Genomic DNA, 18,176 nt, shown 5'->3' on the forward strand with positions numbered 1-18,176 from the left:
AATGCAAGATCACAAATGCTATCACTATTAAACAGGGTTAGATAGAATATTTTAAAGTATTGAACCTGGGATAAATTCACCCGATGAACTGAAATTTGATTTCAAAATGTGTACACAGTTTCCTCGATGTTTCCTCATCATACATTATACATTCAAAATTTAAATTTTTCAAATTTTGATTTTTTGGAAGTTTGAAGCTTTTTTAGCTAGTAGTAAATATTGAGATAGGATGAGGAAACACCGAGGAAACTGTGTACACATTCGGAAATAAATTTTAGTTCATCTTCCACCCATGAAAGATCACATATGGAACTATCCCTGTAAACTGATGTATCTACATTATTTTTAGGTATTGAGCTTTGGATAATTCCACCCATGAAAGATCACACATAAGACTATCAGGGTTAATAGAGTTTCGAAGAAAGCAAATATTTAAATTAATGTATACAGTAGAATAAAGTCTTTTGTGTCTATCCGTCCGTCCGATGTTTACGTTGAACCGATTAGAGCTTGTTGTATCAAAATAACTTATTTTCATTACATGGTTTTAGGAAATTTTACTGGTGAATGGATTAATAAAAGTAAAAGAAAACACAAAGGCAATTAATAACAGACGGATGGACAAAAACGTGAAAACTGAACAAACATGTACATTTTGACTTGTATTATGTGTTTATCAGCGATCTAGGCATTCTAAATCTAGGTAGATATAATATAACAGTTCATATTCCCTTCAACTTTTTTTTTGCATTTCTATATTTTCTATTCGTCTGTACATAGTATTTTAAATGGATATGAAATATACTTGGATATTATGACAGGGGAAAAATTGTCGTCAGTTTAGGTAGCCAATATGGCCATCATTTATTGGTCAGTTAATTCATCAGTAGGAGGAAGGGAAGGGGTCGGATGCCACAAGATTCACTTTATTAGAGTACACGATAATCTGGTGTAAGTTCCAAGTCATAATACATCCATTAGCATTTTATGTCCTAGACTATGAGAAAAATGCATCGAAAAAACATATATTTTATAGAAAATTAGTTGGTTATGAATTTGTGGGTTACTAAGGATGTTTAAAACGGTGTCATAGATAATTTTTATATTAGGAAGCATTTCATATGACAGATTTTGGAATATATGTATTAACTTCTAAAAGAAAAAGGATGACAACATAAAAAAAATGCTCTAAAACATTACGGAAGGACAAAAGAACATTAACAGTTTTATAACATCAAAAAGTCGAAACAAATTGCATATAAAATGTTGCAAATACATAATACTGTTTAAGGACATACCTACATTTTTAAGCTTTGATAACACAGGTTCGTTGCAAAAAATATTGTAATTTGTTGTTCTAGGAATTATTTGTCTAAAAATTAGATAAATGGCATAATTATACCGTACACAAATTGTTGCTAATTTCTGCATGTTTTAACAGAACGTTCGGACTTTGTTGAAACGATTTCTGCGCGTTGTAAATGGTTCATAAGTGTTACAGGAATCATTATTTAAAATTGGAAACGGACGTACAATGTACATACCCTAATAATATAGAAGTTTTGCTTTTAAAAATGGTATGATAATTACCAGGGGCGTCCAAGCTTTTTTTTTTTTTTGGGGGGGGGGGTAAACAATTTTTGATGGGGGGTAATTCGTTTTTTGGGGTGAATATAATGGCGCGCGAAGCGCGCCGCAAATTATTTTTACCTCCCCCAAAATTTTTACCCCGGGGGTAAAATTTGCTTGGGGGGGGGGGGGTAATTACCCCCCCTGAAATCTGTTGGCAGGGGTAAATTTGTTTACCCCCCCCCCCAAAAAAAAAATTTACTCCCGGGGTAATTTAAATTTTATTAAATATTTAGTATTAAAAATGCGCTCGAAGCGCGCAAAAATTTTTTTTGTTAGATATTTTTTATTTTAGGGGGGTATTTACCCCCCCAAAATTGTTTACCCCCCACTTTACCCCCCCCCCCCCCCCTTGGACGTCTATGAATTAATTACTTCCATTCCACCTTCCCTCACAAACCAAAAACTATAAAAAAAGGCCATTTAATTAATTGCATAAAAATGTTACGAAAGGGACTATTCCCATATATTGAATTTAAATAATGTTACAACAATGGTCGTCTTTGTCCGTTGTTTAATCAATAATCTTTCCGCTAGTCAATAAATGAATGATATGCGTTGTCTGTTTATCCGTAGCTTTCTATTAATTGTGAACAAAATTCTGCAATTGAAATGTTTATAAATATTGATTATTGTTGATACTGAGTGAAATTGTAATTTATTTTAATAAAAACAATTAAATTTTTTATATATATTTAAATTTTTTGACGATAATTGAAATAATTATGTGTAGAGTACTGAACCCTCTAGAGGCTAAAGGCGAGAAATTAACAATTTGAATTTATAATAATATTCATCATATTTATATATATTTACTCTAATACATGTACATATACATTTCTGCACATGTTATTACTTTTTTTAAAAATTCAAATTTTAAATAAGAATAAAGATATAATTGTCTAAATTGGTAGCTTAGAGTGAAGTTTAAAGCTTTCCTGAATAAAGACACCTTATATAACGTAACCTGACCTAATTGGGTTTAACTCAAGGACTAGATAGAAACGATGGCATTATAGAAACCGGTTCTACCCCATACCTTATTCTTTTACCAACTTTTCGTCATGCGTCATGTTGGAAGGGTGACGCAAATTCGGATCACGATTTGAAAAAAAATTCTTTATATTATAGCGAATTAAATCATCTTGCAAGCATAGCTTTTATCTTATAGAGAAAAACAGTAAATCAAATAGCGAAAACTGAAATATGAAATTTCACCCTTCCAATGTGACGCATGACCGCTATGATCGCAAGACGTGGCATTACTTTGTCCACTATTCCTGACCTCACCTAACCAAAAAAATAGGGAGGGGACAGTCAATGATCAATAAGGGAATGGACAAAATATGTCTGAATTTCAGAAAATAAGAGTTTGTACAAAATGGGCCCCAAAAAGAAGGGAAAGAAGGAGGAGCCAGAAGCAAAGAAAAAAGAGGAGGAATCAGAACAGGTGTATTATCAGTAGAAGCGTAGCTACTTTATAATTCAGTAATACCTGGAATGTTGGTCTATCAGTCCAAAAAGAAATCACCTCCAATGAATCCATCTCCTACTAATTTTTGTCGAGCAAAAATTTTTCTGTCAGCCTAATGCCGAGCACATAATAAATTAACTACGAATATTTTATATCTTTAAAAAATACTCTTTAAAAAGTCATGGTTTACAAAAACATTTTGGTTACATTTTTTTTTATATAAGTTTATTCATATTTTGATGATTTATTTATTTGTTTTAGGAAAAAAGTGATACAGCTGAGGTTGCTTTAAGAGAGGTTGTCAGGTAAATATATCAAAGCAAGCATAACAAAATCCATCCATATCCTTATCCAGTTCTATCTGTCTATCTTTTTACCTGTCTGTATATAATTCTGTCTGTCTATCTTTCTGTATTTTAATCTGGCTATATTTTCATCTATTTGTAGGTCTACCTGTCACGTGGTATTTCTTCCTGTTTCTATGTCTGTGTATCTATCTGTCTGAATGTCTGTAAGTGTATCTGTCTGTTTGTCTATATGTCTGTATGTCCATGTCTATAAAAAATTTATATATGTACTTAAAAATTAAGAAGGGTTCTCTTGGTACATTTATAATATTTCTTAGCTAGGTTTTCATGATGAAATATATTAGTATTTCCTCTACCAAAGTGACTTTATATCATGGATATATGGATATATAATATAATATTTCTTAGCTAGGTTTTCATGGTGAAATATATTAGTATTTCCTCTACCAAAGTGGTTTTATTTCATGGATATATGGATATATAATACTATATTTCTTAGCTTGGTTTTCGTGATGAAATATATTAGTATTTCCTCTACCAAAGTGACTTTATTTGCTAAAAAAATTTCATGGATATATGGATATATAATACTATATTTCTTAGCTTGGTTTTCATGGTTTTTCTCTACCAAAGTGACTTTATTTCATGGATATATTGCTATGTAATACTATATTTCTTAGCTTGGTTTTCATGGTTTTCCTCTACCAAAGTGACTTTATTTCATGGATATATTGATATGTAATACTATATTTCTTAGCTTGGTTTTCATAATGAAATATATTAGTATTTCCTCTACCAAAGTGACTTTATTTCATTGATATATATATAAATATGTAATATAATAATTCTTAGCTTTGTTTTATTTATGAAGAAATTTACTTTTTAAAAAAAATCAACCCTCCAATCAAAATTTCAGTTTAAAAGAAAGTAGAAAATATAAATTTGTGAGAGGGGGTGGGGTGTAAGTTTTCTATGGGCGATTTCTTTTGGGATGTTTGAGGTACCCTTCCAATAATACTGATAAAATACCGTAGGACCTATACGAAGTTTAAACAAAGAGAAACCAAATCGGTTCAGTGGTTAACGAAATATTTCGCTAAATACAGATAGACATTAAAGGATGGATAAAAAATCATGCCAATGACTAAATGAACAATGTTTTCTGTACATTCATGGATGCCTTCTCCAATATTTATAATCAGATGTAGTTATCCCTTTATCCCTGGAATGTAAGGACAAAGAATTATTGCCTTCCTGTTCAATTTCTTACAATATACACACTCCAGTGCATACAGGGAAGGGGCAACGATAGAAAAATAATTCACTATTATTATTCAAAATTTTAATATCAATTTAGATTGTTGAAAACTTAGATTTGAAAGGGATAGGAAAATGAATTACAACCCAATGATAAAAGACTACTAAATCTAGTTTGGAGTCTTTGAATAAAATAAAATGGGTTATAAAACTTTTGGTACCAGTGTTATTAACAGTCCAAAGTCCCCCTCCCTCTCCATCCACTCAATATTTGATGAAAGAAAGGATCTGCTACTTTTGTATACCTTTCCCTGTCTGAGTAAAAGTATTTATTTCCTTTGAGTAAATTTATTCAAGCAGTTTTTGTTTATATTTACTATTCATGAAGATTTATAAGATTTAAGAAAGAAAATATTCAGTATTAGTGAAGTCTAAAAATTCTTTTGGAGGTAAAAACTTAACCAAAATATTTCATTCACACTGTCACAGTTTAAATATGCATTTTCTTTTTTTCATGGTTATTAAAGCATAATATTTTTTTTAAATGTTAAAAAATCTGCTAGGAAGATTTAAGTACTTAGGAGCTTTTGAAAGCATTAGCGCATTCGTCAGACAAACTATTAAAATGAGTTATTAAATGGATCTTTACAGATATTTAATTGAATATTCACAGCAAAATTAATTAACCTATGTTTAAAAAGAGAGAACATCACCCAAAGATCTATTTTCTTAATCATAATTTCTCATTTACTCTTATATCTGTACAGATAGACCAAGTAAGTCTCAGAGTTGCTGGTAATTAGATAATTTTTTACTTTTTTAAAGGAAGGTGGATGGGGTTGGAGTTAGCCTACAACGTTTATTTATTTGTTATGTAATATATCTTTATTAAATTCGTTCTTTAAGCTGTTACTTATTTGACCTGATCTCAAAGATAATTTTAATTTTTAGGACCGAGCAGTTAGCCAAGATGAAGTATGAATCTTTGCAGAAATGTGTAACCCAACTAAGCAGCACCAGAGCCCTATACGTGTAAGATTAGATTTGATTATGCTTATTTAATTGGGTGGTTTCACTCAAAGTTCCTAGTCGAGCACAGAACCTTTTACCTTTTTTTGGGGTTAGGTAATGTCAGGTTAAATTGGGTTCAGGCTAATCTGGTAAAATTAAACCCCTCCCCCCCCACATGAATTAGGCAAGCACCTTCCTAATTAAAAAAAAATTCTCATCGCCATGCTTTTTGAGGAAGGAACCTGTAACTTAAAATAGAACGATGTCTAGCTGTCTATGTATCTGGCCCTTCGTAAGTCTATAAGAATCTTAAGAGATGACCTCTAAAATGGTCCACAATGTCCTGTCAAGATATCTTAATTTTGACGTGTTCATCTTTCCGCATTTTGTATATACTTGTCTTGTAACTTTTGAAACATTTTTTCAGTATTGAAAAGATTTTTATTAAAAAAACATTTTACCCTTTAATTTTAGGTCAATGTAGAGAGACATAGCAAAGTTTTATGAATACATTAACTTCAATTCATATAAACTTTATCTAGAATTTTTTATACAAAGTTTGTTTTTAATATAAAAAGCTTAACTTTTAGGGATTCAGTTAATTTATCAAAATATATTTTTCTATTTTTTTATATGCAAATCTATTCTTCAAAATTATAAATTGTCTACCATTACCCAAATCTAATGTAACCTAACCTTACCTGACCTGACCTAAAGTAATAAACAAACAAATGAAAAACTGACCCCTCCTTTGTTTTCAATTTTAAAAAATCATCGTAGGAGGTTTCATACTAGACACTTTTAGAAATACGCCAATAATTTTGTCCAACTGCGGAGGTCAGTTTTCAAGAATTAAATATATGTTTCTCTATGTTTCAAGAAATAACGATGAAATTATTGTTTGAAGTTGTCATATAAGGATCAAAATAAGAACATTTTAAATAAATTGAATTACAGGGTTTTAAAATATTACTTGTAAATTTAATAGAAAAGAAAGCTAGACAGATTTAAAAATTGAATATAAAAAATTATTTGAAAAATGTACTTATTTTGATTTTTAGTTGGCAACTTGATAACTGTAATTATGTTCACGGTTGTTCTATGCAGACGCAGAAAAACAAACATATCTTTAAAAAAACTCTTGAAAACCGCTCTCAGGGCTCATACTAAGGTGATTGTAATGTCATATCTTCTTCAATAAAGGTTCTTTAATAAAAGAGAAGCAAAATTTGACTTTGAATAAATTATTGTCAGAAATTATTTGTCAAACAGTGGTCATTGACAATTTTTTCGCCCTCTCGCTCTAATAGGAGTTGAGATAAAAGAATGGGCGTTTATCGCCCCCTCCCCTCGACTGATTAAGGTCCGGTAGGGGTCCCGTCTGGTATGGGTTACATTGAAATAAGCATAACATCTTTAGTTGTGGTTCAATGAGTAAAACAACAGACTTCTAAAAAAAGGGGGCTTGGCTACTATTGTTTGTAACGCCCTTGTTTTCTTAAAAGGTAGAAATAATGAATTAATGATAATTTTATTTCAGCAAACACTATGTCCTGGTTCAACAGAAAATCGATCAAGCCAGGTAAAGTTTTTTTCCTTTGGATTAAAACCAGTTATAAAAAGTAATAAAATATAGTTTTTCTACTTTTATTTTCCTAAAAGGCATGTGTTCTAGGACTTTGAAACAGGAGTAGAACACTAAAACTTGGCATAGCAGTTGCTCTAATTCATTGTCTTAAAAATTTTGGGTAATAGTGATGATAATTATTACATCAATTTATCGACAATTGTCTCATCGCTGGATAATTAAACACAGCGGAGAATTTAAAGTTTCAATTGTATTGTATCGCAGTCCTGTATTGGCAGGGATCCTAAAGGATAAGACAATGTATGATATTTTGTCATACATTCCTAATGTCGGTAAACAAATTTACTCTTTCTATGGATTACAATTTTTGGTTGAAAAGTTTGAACACTACTAAATTAGAACAAACCAATCAAAATTGAATAAAAACACTTAAAGTTTTGGAGCCAAAGAATAAAACAACGTGACTATATGTGTGTGTATGTACATATGTTGGTATTGGAAGATTTTTGTGTGTGTATGAAATTGTAAAGGTTTATCCAGGTGACTTTTCACATCAGATTCAACAAATATTTTTATCTAAAAGATTTTACTTTCAGGAGGGAAAATTAGTTTTGGTAAGAGTCATTTTAAATATGGATATTCAATAACATTTTGTAAATAAACCAAATATTATTTTGAATATTATCTATTGCTGTTGTATCAAACGTATGATTAAGATCTAAATGCTAAACACTCTTTATAAAGAGTTCATTAAGGTTTCTAAAACTGTGTCTAAACGTATATTAATTTTTTTTTAAAAATAGGGTTAAACTATATTTTCACTAACTGATGAATAAAATTAAACCTTTTTTACCATCCTTGACTATTTTTCCTTGAAATCTGTGTATGAAAATATATTTTCAACTCTTCAGGGATTGAGGGACATGACAATGGATGCAATATTATTCTCTTCCCAATTTAATCAGTGATATTTTGCTTTTGATGAATATAAAATTTTGTAAAGGGTTGGGGATTAATTTAAGTCATTATCACCTCCCCTTCCTTGTATACAATAGAAAATTTGAATTCTTCAAGTTTGACTCAGAAGTCATATTTCCTTATTCCAAAGACTTTAATAATTTTTTGTTCAATTTCAGATTTGTTTCGTTATAATAAGAAATTAGAATCAGTGCACAAATGGATATAGAGTATACGTGGATATTATGACAGGGGAAAAATTGTTTTAATTAAGTCGACAACATGTAACTCATTCATTGGTCAGGTCGTTCATCCAGTACACAGTGAGCCCAGGAATCCAACTTTGTGGAAAAAATTATTTAAGCCCAAAATCGAACTTTAGAAAATCAATTATTTTAAAAGTCCATGTTAAAATTCATCATATTAGAGGAGGTTTGCCATTTTAAATTAATGAAAAATTAAAAAAATTAAAGTTTTTATGGCCTTCTGAAGTTGTTACCCTGAAATTCACGAAATTTAGATACAAAAATATCCCAAAAAAAATATTTTTAATTTTTTTTTGTTTTACTTGCCATTTAATCAAATATTAACTTAGGACGTAATGTAATAACATTTTAGAAAGGTTGTGCAATTATCTAACGCTGGATAACAAGAAACTAAATAGTTTTGTATAAAAAAAACCTCTGGAATCCATATTAAAGAAAGTTGGTGAAAATGCAAAAAAAAGCACGTTGAATATTTTTTTAAGCTCTGATTCAAATACCTTTATCTTTTTAGCAACGAGGTGAAAATTTTTAGGATGAAGTTCTAGCATTAATTAGGCAATATATAAGAGGATCCCATTGGTCTTATCAACTTTCACTTAGTTGCTTAACCTCTATAGATATTTTTGTAAAGGTCGTTTTAAGCTATTTTTAGTGTATAATCCTTATATAATTTGTTGCCGGATTTCATTATAGAGAAAAATCCTTTTACAGGGTAAAAATCTGGCAAAATGCCTTTCCGAAAAATCATGGCATAAAATTTTCCCACCAGTGGTGGAAAAGTTAGAGCACCTCAAAATAAAATTTTACTATGCCCTTGTGTAATGGACCCTGAGGGCCTCCTGGAGGGGCTACCAGAAATCTAAAGGTATCTTTAGAACCACAATGGCCGGCTCTAACTGCACTCAGAAGAAGTCAGAGATAATTGCCGGCCGCCTTCCGTCCTTTAATTGGCGGCAAAGTTAGCACACCAAAAAATTGACAATTTTTTGTTGTGTTTTTTGCACACAGGGCGGCGTGTGTTTGTGGCGCAGCCACGTGTATTACCACTTTTTTGTAGGTCATTCCAAGCCGGATTGGCAGGTGTGCGGCCAGAGGTGGTCTGACCGGCCGTTTGGCCGACAGCCGCAGTTAGAGGTCGCAAAAATTTTCAAAAATTGAAGTTTTTGAGGATTTTTGGCATGCCAGTGCAGCCAGACTGCTTGGCTGACAGGCCTGGGACACATGTCACCTGACACACTGGGCCATTGCCCATCTTTGCTATTTTGCACAATTTTTTTCCCATCACTTCCATGGCCGTGATGGCCATTTAAAGTGGCCTGGGTCAAAATCGACCAAAAACCAATTTTTGGGGGTGATATTTTGACCCCCCAATCATCTAGAGAGGGAGGAAGGGATAATCTTGTTAATTCTGTAAAAGGTACTATAAAAACCTTTTAATTAAAAAAAAATTGTTTGATTTGGTTGAAAAATAAGGAAGTTATTAATTTTTTCCACAAAATTGGATTCCTGGGCTCACTGTGCAGTAGGAAGGGGAGGGGTGGAATAGAGGATGGTTGATTTGGGGGGGGGGGGGGAGGTCATTGTTTTAGCCAACTTCAATTTTTACTTTATAAGAGTCCATGATAATCTAGTATGATCCAAGTAATAATATATTCATTATTGCAAAGCAAATTTTTACCATGAAGAGGAGTAAATGTCAACCTAAATTTTAATGAATTTTCCTGAAAGACATACTTGTAATCAAGTCATAGAGTAGCTTTGCTCTGAAATATAAATCCTTTAATAAACCGATGAAAGATTTGCAAATTTTAAACTTTAATGGCAGTTTGACTTTAGCAAAGCCATTAATTTTAAATGAATTTTTTAGGACAATTATGTTCTTAGAAGAAAGTAAGAAAATGGAATCGAAAGAATGGATATATTTAGAGCTGTTCATTTGAAAAATATTTAAAATACTAATATATGGGATGCAATTAGTTATCAATTATCTATAATACAAAGTAGCTTGATGTCTGTCAGTCCGTCCGTCTGTCCGTCTGTCCCTTTAGATCTAGGTAACCACTGAACCGATTTGATTCTACCCTTCAGGAAACATACCTACTGATCATGTGGTGGTTTTGAGCTATTTTTCAATCTTTTATGTTTTTTTCTTCTATTTTTTATGTTTTTATATATTTTTATAAACTTTTATAAATTTTCATAAATTGATATAAATTTTTATATTTTTTTTTTAAATTTTTTTCTTCTTTTTAATTTTCTTGTTTTGAAAAATATAAATGAATATAAAAAAATATGAAAGTTATAAAGATTTATGAAAAGTTATAAATAGTTATATAAAGTTATAAAATACAGAAAACATCTAAATAATGTAAACAAAAGAAATGTAAACAAAAATTTTAAAATTTTCCACTGAACCTTTAAGGAAAAGCCCCTAGAGGCTAGGGGCAAAGCCGCTAGTTAAATTATAATTTAAAAGCCCTACAGAACATACAGATAATGATTATCATTTGCTTGACTTTTAATTAATTTTTACTGTTTATTTTGTGTACAATGTAGCCCAAGTTCTTGCCATAAATTACATTAACACTTTTTAAATGGCTTTTTCACACGAAATGGCTCAAGGATAAAAGTAGTTGGTTTTAAAAAAGTACAATTTAGTATCTCTATAGAAAAATTAAACAACATATACTAAAACAAGGATGACAACATCCATAATAGCAAAGCTCTGAAACGGTAGGACAAAAGAACATTAACACATGTAGAGTGTCAGAACTGAATAATCAGAATATAAATGTATAAAAGTTGAACGAAACAAAATTATAAATAAATCTGTTGAAAAACTGCTTAAAAAAGGATATTGTTTAAGGACATACTTACATTTTTAGGACTTGATTATTGAGATTCCTCGCTTATAACAATGTACTTTGTTGTCCTAGGAATTAGTATTCCAAAAATCAGACCAATCAGATAAATATTGTCACATAACAATTTGTTGTCAAAAAAGTTAAAAATCAACATGTTTCAAATGGACGTATGGAATTTATGGTAACGATTATATAGTTGCTTTGCTTCCATTTACAGAACCTGACGGTATGTATTACTTAGTTAAAATGCAGTTACGCTACGCTACTTCTTAGGCCCAAAATAATTTTAAAAGATGATTAGCTTTTGTGCTTGGTGCCTTCAGATTTTTTTTACTTATTTTGCTAAATAAGATTTTTTATGGTACTATAACTCTTTTCCTGGGAGAATATAAAACTATAATTCACAAAATGTTTTTATTTTCTCTTGCTATAAAAATGATATGATTTTCTCCAAAAATAAACCTTTTTATCATCTTTATTTAGTATACGATTTTGATATCCATATTACCAATTAATTATGATTCAAGAATTTGTTATGTAACATTCATACAGCAAAATTAGAATAAAAACATAACTATAAAATAAAATAAGGATTGTTCGTACAGATTAGGTTAGGTTATATTTGCTACCAATTAGCCCCGCATATTTTGAAGCTGCAGGTATAGGGCTACTTATGTTTAATTTTAAAAAAAATATTGGGGGGTGGAGAAGAGAACTTTGGGTTATATTTGCTACCAATTAGCCCCGCAGATTTTGAAACTGCAGGTATAGGGCTACTTATGTTTAATATACTTTTAATTAATTGCTTAGATAATGTTAAATACTAAAGTTCTGTCAATTTGAATTTTGTATATTATGGACTGACAAGAGTAAGCAAGAAACCTAGCAAAAACCTTTAATACACAGAAAAAGCAAATTCTGAAGAGGTTAAAGCTACATGTAGAATTTACCAATGTGGAGTAAAATATTTTATCATGCAGGGAGAAAGGTAGAGGTAAAATAAAACTTATATATAAAGCGAATACTTTATGAGTTTTAGATTTCGAATATATAAGCAGGGCTAAGGTTTTTTTTTGAGGGGGATGAAATGTGGGGTTTTAAAGGTTTGACGGGTAATATGTTGTATTTTTAAAAAATTTAGGGGGTCAAATGAGAAGATATTTTAGTTCTTCTTGTTCCATGTTAATAGAATAATGTTTTTTGTACTTTATAGAATATAATAGTACATTGAGGGGTTTCAATCAATTCAAGGGGTTAATACTCCTTTACCCTCGCTCTTTGACGTCTTTCTACCTAAAGGTTTAAATTTTAGGAAAATGTCAGTTTTGACGATCCCTTAATCTGTGGTGTGCTGAGTATTATTAGTTCTATTCTGCTGATTCAAAGATTTTTCTCCTCCTACCCCCCTTTACTCTTACCTTTACTAGTGTGTGCAATAATTTTAGCAAAAATATTAGTTTAGCAGATACTCTATAGTTTCTGAATCATTATTATATTCCGAGAGGGAAAATTGGATTATAAATTACACTGGTTCCCAAAGTTTTATAATTCCCTTATCTTATTCGTTAGCTTAATTGATTTCAGAGAATTTTCATAGGTTGGTTCTTGTCCAAACTATTTAACCAGGAATTTTAATAAAAAAATGTGATAACTGGTTTTTTTTTGCATTTTTTGGGGGGGGGGGGGCAATTTGTCGTCCATTGTATTGTTCTCAAAGGACAGACAAACAGAGAGAGAAAATGAGAGCTCAATTGCAATTGACCAATTTATGAAAAAATGATTAAATTCTATCCTCTCATTCGCTATTAAAAATATATGCTTCACAGTGTAAATGATCGGACACTCCTCACTTCACATAGAATATGACAGATATTGGATCTTTATGAGACATCCAACAAATAACCATAAGAGTTACAGTTTTAAAATATTATTTCCCTTTTTTTCTGACAACGTCAATTATAAGTTAGAAACCTTAAGGGATAAGATACTGATCAATAAGTTGTTATACATCACTAAATAATTTATAGCAAAATTGCCTTTTCTATAGATTCAAAATTGTTAGTTGTAAAGTTTAGTCACTGCTGGTTTCAATCCAATTCTAATTATAGTTATACATAGCGCAACAAATAACTAGAAGGGTTAAAGTATTGTAAAAAATGAAGAAAAAAAATACTAATTGGTTAATTTATTCTTATGGACAAATAGACAACATAATGTAAAGAATTAAAGCTAATTTACTACGAGATTAATTATATAATGCTTTGATTAAGCAGCCCATTTTCTGAAAGCCGTAATAACAGACGGATATAGTGATTTATAGGGTAGATTAGAACATGTTTGAGAACTGAGCCGCAAATAGTTGAATAAGGGGAGGAAGAATAATAATATGAATACATATAAGTCTTAATATCCTTCCTCCTACCTTTTCAATCATCAGGGATACAAGGACAAGACAATAAAAGATAAAATAGGAGTTTTCTCTTCCTTATTGAAACAAAATGTCTTTTATGCTGATAATTGCTATTTATAACATCGTATTTTAGACAGCTTTCCAGATATTAAATAAAAAAATAATATAAAAACCTTTGGTCCCCGGGTCTAACAAAACTGGTATCAGTTTTATGATTTTTATTTTAATACTCTTGGAAAATTGATCTTTTATTGTGGCCTAGAACCGGTTCTAATTGAGTGGGTATCCATCATTTTCGAAGTAATACGGTAAAATAATGTTATAAGCCAAACATTATATTCTAAATAGGATTATACAACATTATCAATAAATATATTATAGCGGGTAGTAAAATAGGTTAATTTCTATTGCCTTGTCCCTTCCTCCCTGTGGAACCCTGCCACCCCTTCTGTGAAGACTTGTCCTAAATGTCAAGGGTATATTGATATGTAAATAGGGAAAATTTGAGCCAAAACAATATTTATAATATCTCACCTTTATTTTGAGTTACAAGGATGATAAAGTTCGAGTAAGGTTTATTTAAAAATAATATCTTATTAAAGACAAAAAAGTGAGTATAATCTAAAAATTAATAAAAACGGGAGAAAGTACAATAATTTAGTGTGCTGTAAAGCTTACAAATTCAGGGAATCCTCACAAAAATAAGGTTTTCTTAAATTATATTTCCCGCAAGGCGTTTAGGACAGACAAACAAAATAAAGAGAAGGAGCAAAAAGAAAAATTCCTGCTTCGAAACCGATTAATATCCGATGGATTAGGATCGGTTCTCGGCCACACTGAAAAATCATGTATAGCCTTGTATTACAGACAATTTTTCACTAATGTTAAAATAATTATTATAAAATTAATACTTGTTTTGTTAGCCCAGGTCTTCATCCTCTTGGGTCTAACAAAACTGATTTTAATTTTCATTCTACTATCCGCGGAAAGCTGTCTATAATAACTAGTATAAACATTGAATTTTCAGCCAATTTATCTCATCCTTTCTTTCTTTCATAAATGTCAGGTATTGTAAGATAAAATATATTATATTTGAAATGTAATAATGTATCATAATGGATAAGTAGGGGCGGTTTCCATAGCCAATGGAAGTAGGGGATGTTTCCATAGCCAATGGAGGTACCAATAAAACAGCACAAATGCATGCTTTGTCCATAACAAGCGCATCAACATCAAAATTTTAAACATCATTAAAGTATTAAGCAGTAAAAACACAATTAAATATCAAATCAGAAATCTTGTTTAACTCTACCTTTAAGCGGGGAAGAATGACCAAAATCTTATAGTTTGGTAGATATTGTCAATAAATCACAAGATATGATATTTCAAAGTAGTAATGCTACTACATAGAAAGTATAATGTGAATTATTGAAACCTCCCTCTCCAAATTATGATGGGGTTTGAATGTGTATGTGTGCAATGGCTTTCGTTATATAAGAGAGGGGACATGAACTGTATTACACTGGTACCCAAAGTTTTATAACCACGTTGTCTCAAAAACTTTGAATACTTTTAATGAATTTCTATTGGTTTCTTTCATACTTGTAGTGTCCATGCTTCTCGACCATTAACCTGCAGAAGGGGTATTTTTATCATCTTTGGGGACGTATATCAATTTATAATCCATTGTCTTATCCTTAAAGATCCCTGGTTGAGGACAGTGTAATGAAGCAGTTTTTGCTGCAATAATAGTTTGGAAACAGTTTGATTGTTAGACTATGAAATTTTTGTGTGGAAATGATGTTTTACCTTATGCCATGTGTGTAGTTTGCTGAATAGTCAACTTTTACAAATTACGGGAAGGAACATAAAATTTTGGTAATACTAATAATTTTTGTAATTTAGCCTGAGATAAAATATGTAACAAAAGTAAAAATATATTAAATGAGATGGTGGTTTTCACCTAAGTGTATCAACGAGCACAGAAAACCCGGCCCCTTTATTTTGAAACTAGCGGCTACGCCCCTAGACGCCTCTATGGGCACTTAAGGTAGGAGGGGGAAAATTCGATCTCATCCTATTTTCAATTTGAGTTTCAAAAGAGTAAAAAAATATAATTTTGGGGGAAGGGGGTGAAGACACTCTCCCCAAAAATAGTTTTAAACCTTCCCAAGACCTATAAGAAGCTTCACTGTAAAGGAGAACAATATCAGTTCAGCGGTTAGCGAGATCCTTAGAGACAAACAAAAAACGCTTACTACTTTATATAATAGGATTATCTGTGCTTAACCTGCAACTTTCAATATAGCTGCTTCAGGATAGCCACTGGCACAAAGAAAAAACTATCCCCCTTATTTTGAGATTATTAAAAAACAAGGATGACAACATCCATAAGTAGCGAAGCTTTAACAATTAAATAAGAATTTAGATATTAGTTGACAAAAGCATGTATATTAGGAAAAAATCACGAAACCTTTTAAACATTTGTTTTTAATTTCTTAATATTTATTTATATTTCAGTACTATGACTAACAGACTGACGGTCAAAGTAAATTACATACTGGATGCTCAGAACAACAGGAAATTTAATTTTGATATTTTTAACTACAAAAATTTAAAAAAAACGAGCCATAAACACCAAAGATATGAAGAAAAATGTGAAAATATAAAAAAGCCAAAAACCTTCAAAAAGGCAGTCTGACCGCCATTGATGTGTTCTTGAAACGAAAGGAAATTTAATTTTGATATCTCTAACTGAAAAACTTTGGAAATTGGGCCATAAACACCAAAGGTATGGAGAAAAATGTGAAAAATACAAAAATAGCCTTAAACCTGCTTAAAGGCAGTCTGACCGTCATAGTTGTTTTCTTGAAACGACAGGAAATTTAATTTTGATTCTATAACTGAAAAAATTTTGGAAATCGGGCCATAAACACCAAAGGTATGGAGAAAAATGTGAAAAATACAAAAATAGCCTTAAACCTGCTTAAAGGCAGTCTGACCGTCATAGTTGTTTTCTTGAAACGACAGGAAATTTAATTTTGATTCTATAACTGAAAAAATTTTGGAAATTGGACCATAAACACCAAAGATATGGAGAAAAATGTGAAAAATACAAAAATAGCCTGAAACCTGCTAAAAAGCGGTCCTATCGCCATTAATGTTTTATAGTTAATTGTGCTCCTTGTTAATGGGAATGTTGTCAAAAAATTTCAGCCTTTTATCTTTTATAGGAGCCGAGAAAATCACGTTTCCCCCAAACTAAGACGGACATACGGACAGACGGACATACGGACATACGGACAGACGGACATTTCAAATTATAGAGTAGCTTCGCTACTAAAAAAGAGTGGGGTTTCTGTCCTTGCTAGGCTTTGAGGGAAAGAAATAGTAAAGTTGTATACCATAATACTGCTTGTGTTAATTTATCTACCAATGACCTATCTTTGAACATATTAATTTTCAGGGAAGAGTTACTTTGGAGTGAGTATATTAAATGTGACGGAATGCCAGATCCTGCTTGTGTTAAACAAATGAATACATACCTAAGGTAGAATATAAGCCATAGCAATTTATGAAAACTATTAAATATTATTTTTTAGTAGCAAAGCCTTTTCTTCCTACTGTCCACCCGTCCGTCACCCGCTGAAAAGCTTAACTTCCAACTAATTTCTTGTCAATATTCCCATCAAAATTGAAACCAACTCTGGACTTTTGGTTAACTCATCCTTTTTGTACTTTCCTAGCTCCAGCCTAATTATTTGCTGGTGCAATTAAAGTCCTTTAAAACTGTTATATATAAAAATGAATTTATTATAAATTGGAGCTCACACCATATTATCATGTACTCTAGCAAAGTGAAACTGGTTATAATAACGATACATCCACCAACTTTATCTCCCCGCCTACTGGATAAACGAACTGACGAATAAGTAATGTCAATGTTAGCAACATAAATTGTTGATTTACGACAATTTTCCTCTGTCATAATATCAAAGAATATTCTATAACCATTTAATTGATTATAATTTCATAAGTTTTTAAAATAAGTTTCCACATAAATATTATATTTAGTTTATGGGAGGAGAGTAAGTATGACTTGATGGAGGATGTTATAGCAAAAACTCAAGAAGTTTTACCTCTGATGAATACACTTGAAAGTATTTTAGAATATCCAGAGGTGGGTATTTTTAGTAGCAAAGCCACTCTATAACTTACTTTATTTGTCCGTCTGTCAGTCCATAACGCTATATAGAAGGAGAGCTAGTATAATTTAAGATGTAATGGAAGATGTTATTGCAAAAACTCAAGAAGTTTTACAATTTATGAATACACTTGAAAGAATTTTAGAATATCCAGAGGTAGGTATTTTAGTTACAGGGCTACTCTATAATTTACTTTGTCCGTCCGTC

The 18,176-nt window shown here is 31.1% G+C and overlaps 1 protein-coding gene across 1 annotated transcript in view; it reads left to right on the plus strand.

Annotated features, from left to right (window-relative positions):
- The first annotated feature begins 2,994 nt into the window (after nt 1–2,994).
- Nucleotides 2,995–18,176, plus strand: part of LOC145319821 (dynein axonemal intermediate chain 7 homolog) — a 49,898-nt gene continuing 34,716 nt past the window's right edge. Inside the window, exons 1-6 of the mRNA XM_080162184.1 lie at nt 2,995–3,079; nt 3,365–3,408; nt 5,620–5,700; nt 7,220–7,261; nt 17,231–17,314; nt 17,839–17,944. Coding sequence (XP_080018310.1) covers nt 3,011–3,079; nt 3,365–3,408; nt 5,620–5,700; nt 7,220–7,261; nt 17,231–17,314; nt 17,839–17,944 — 426 coding nt within the window. The 5' untranslated portion in view covers nt 2,995–3,010. The remainder of the gene's footprint in view (nt 3,080–3,364; nt 3,409–5,619; nt 5,701–7,219; nt 7,262–17,230; nt 17,315–17,838; nt 17,945–18,176) is intronic.

This window comes from Acartia tonsa, chromosome 1, assembly GCF_053477335.1.
Source record: "Acartia tonsa isolate MP-2025a chromosome 1, ASM5347733v1, whole genome shotgun sequence".
In the NCBI taxonomy this organism is placed as follows: domain Eukaryota; kingdom Metazoa; phylum Arthropoda; class Copepoda; order Calanoida; family Acartiidae; genus Acartia; species Acartia tonsa.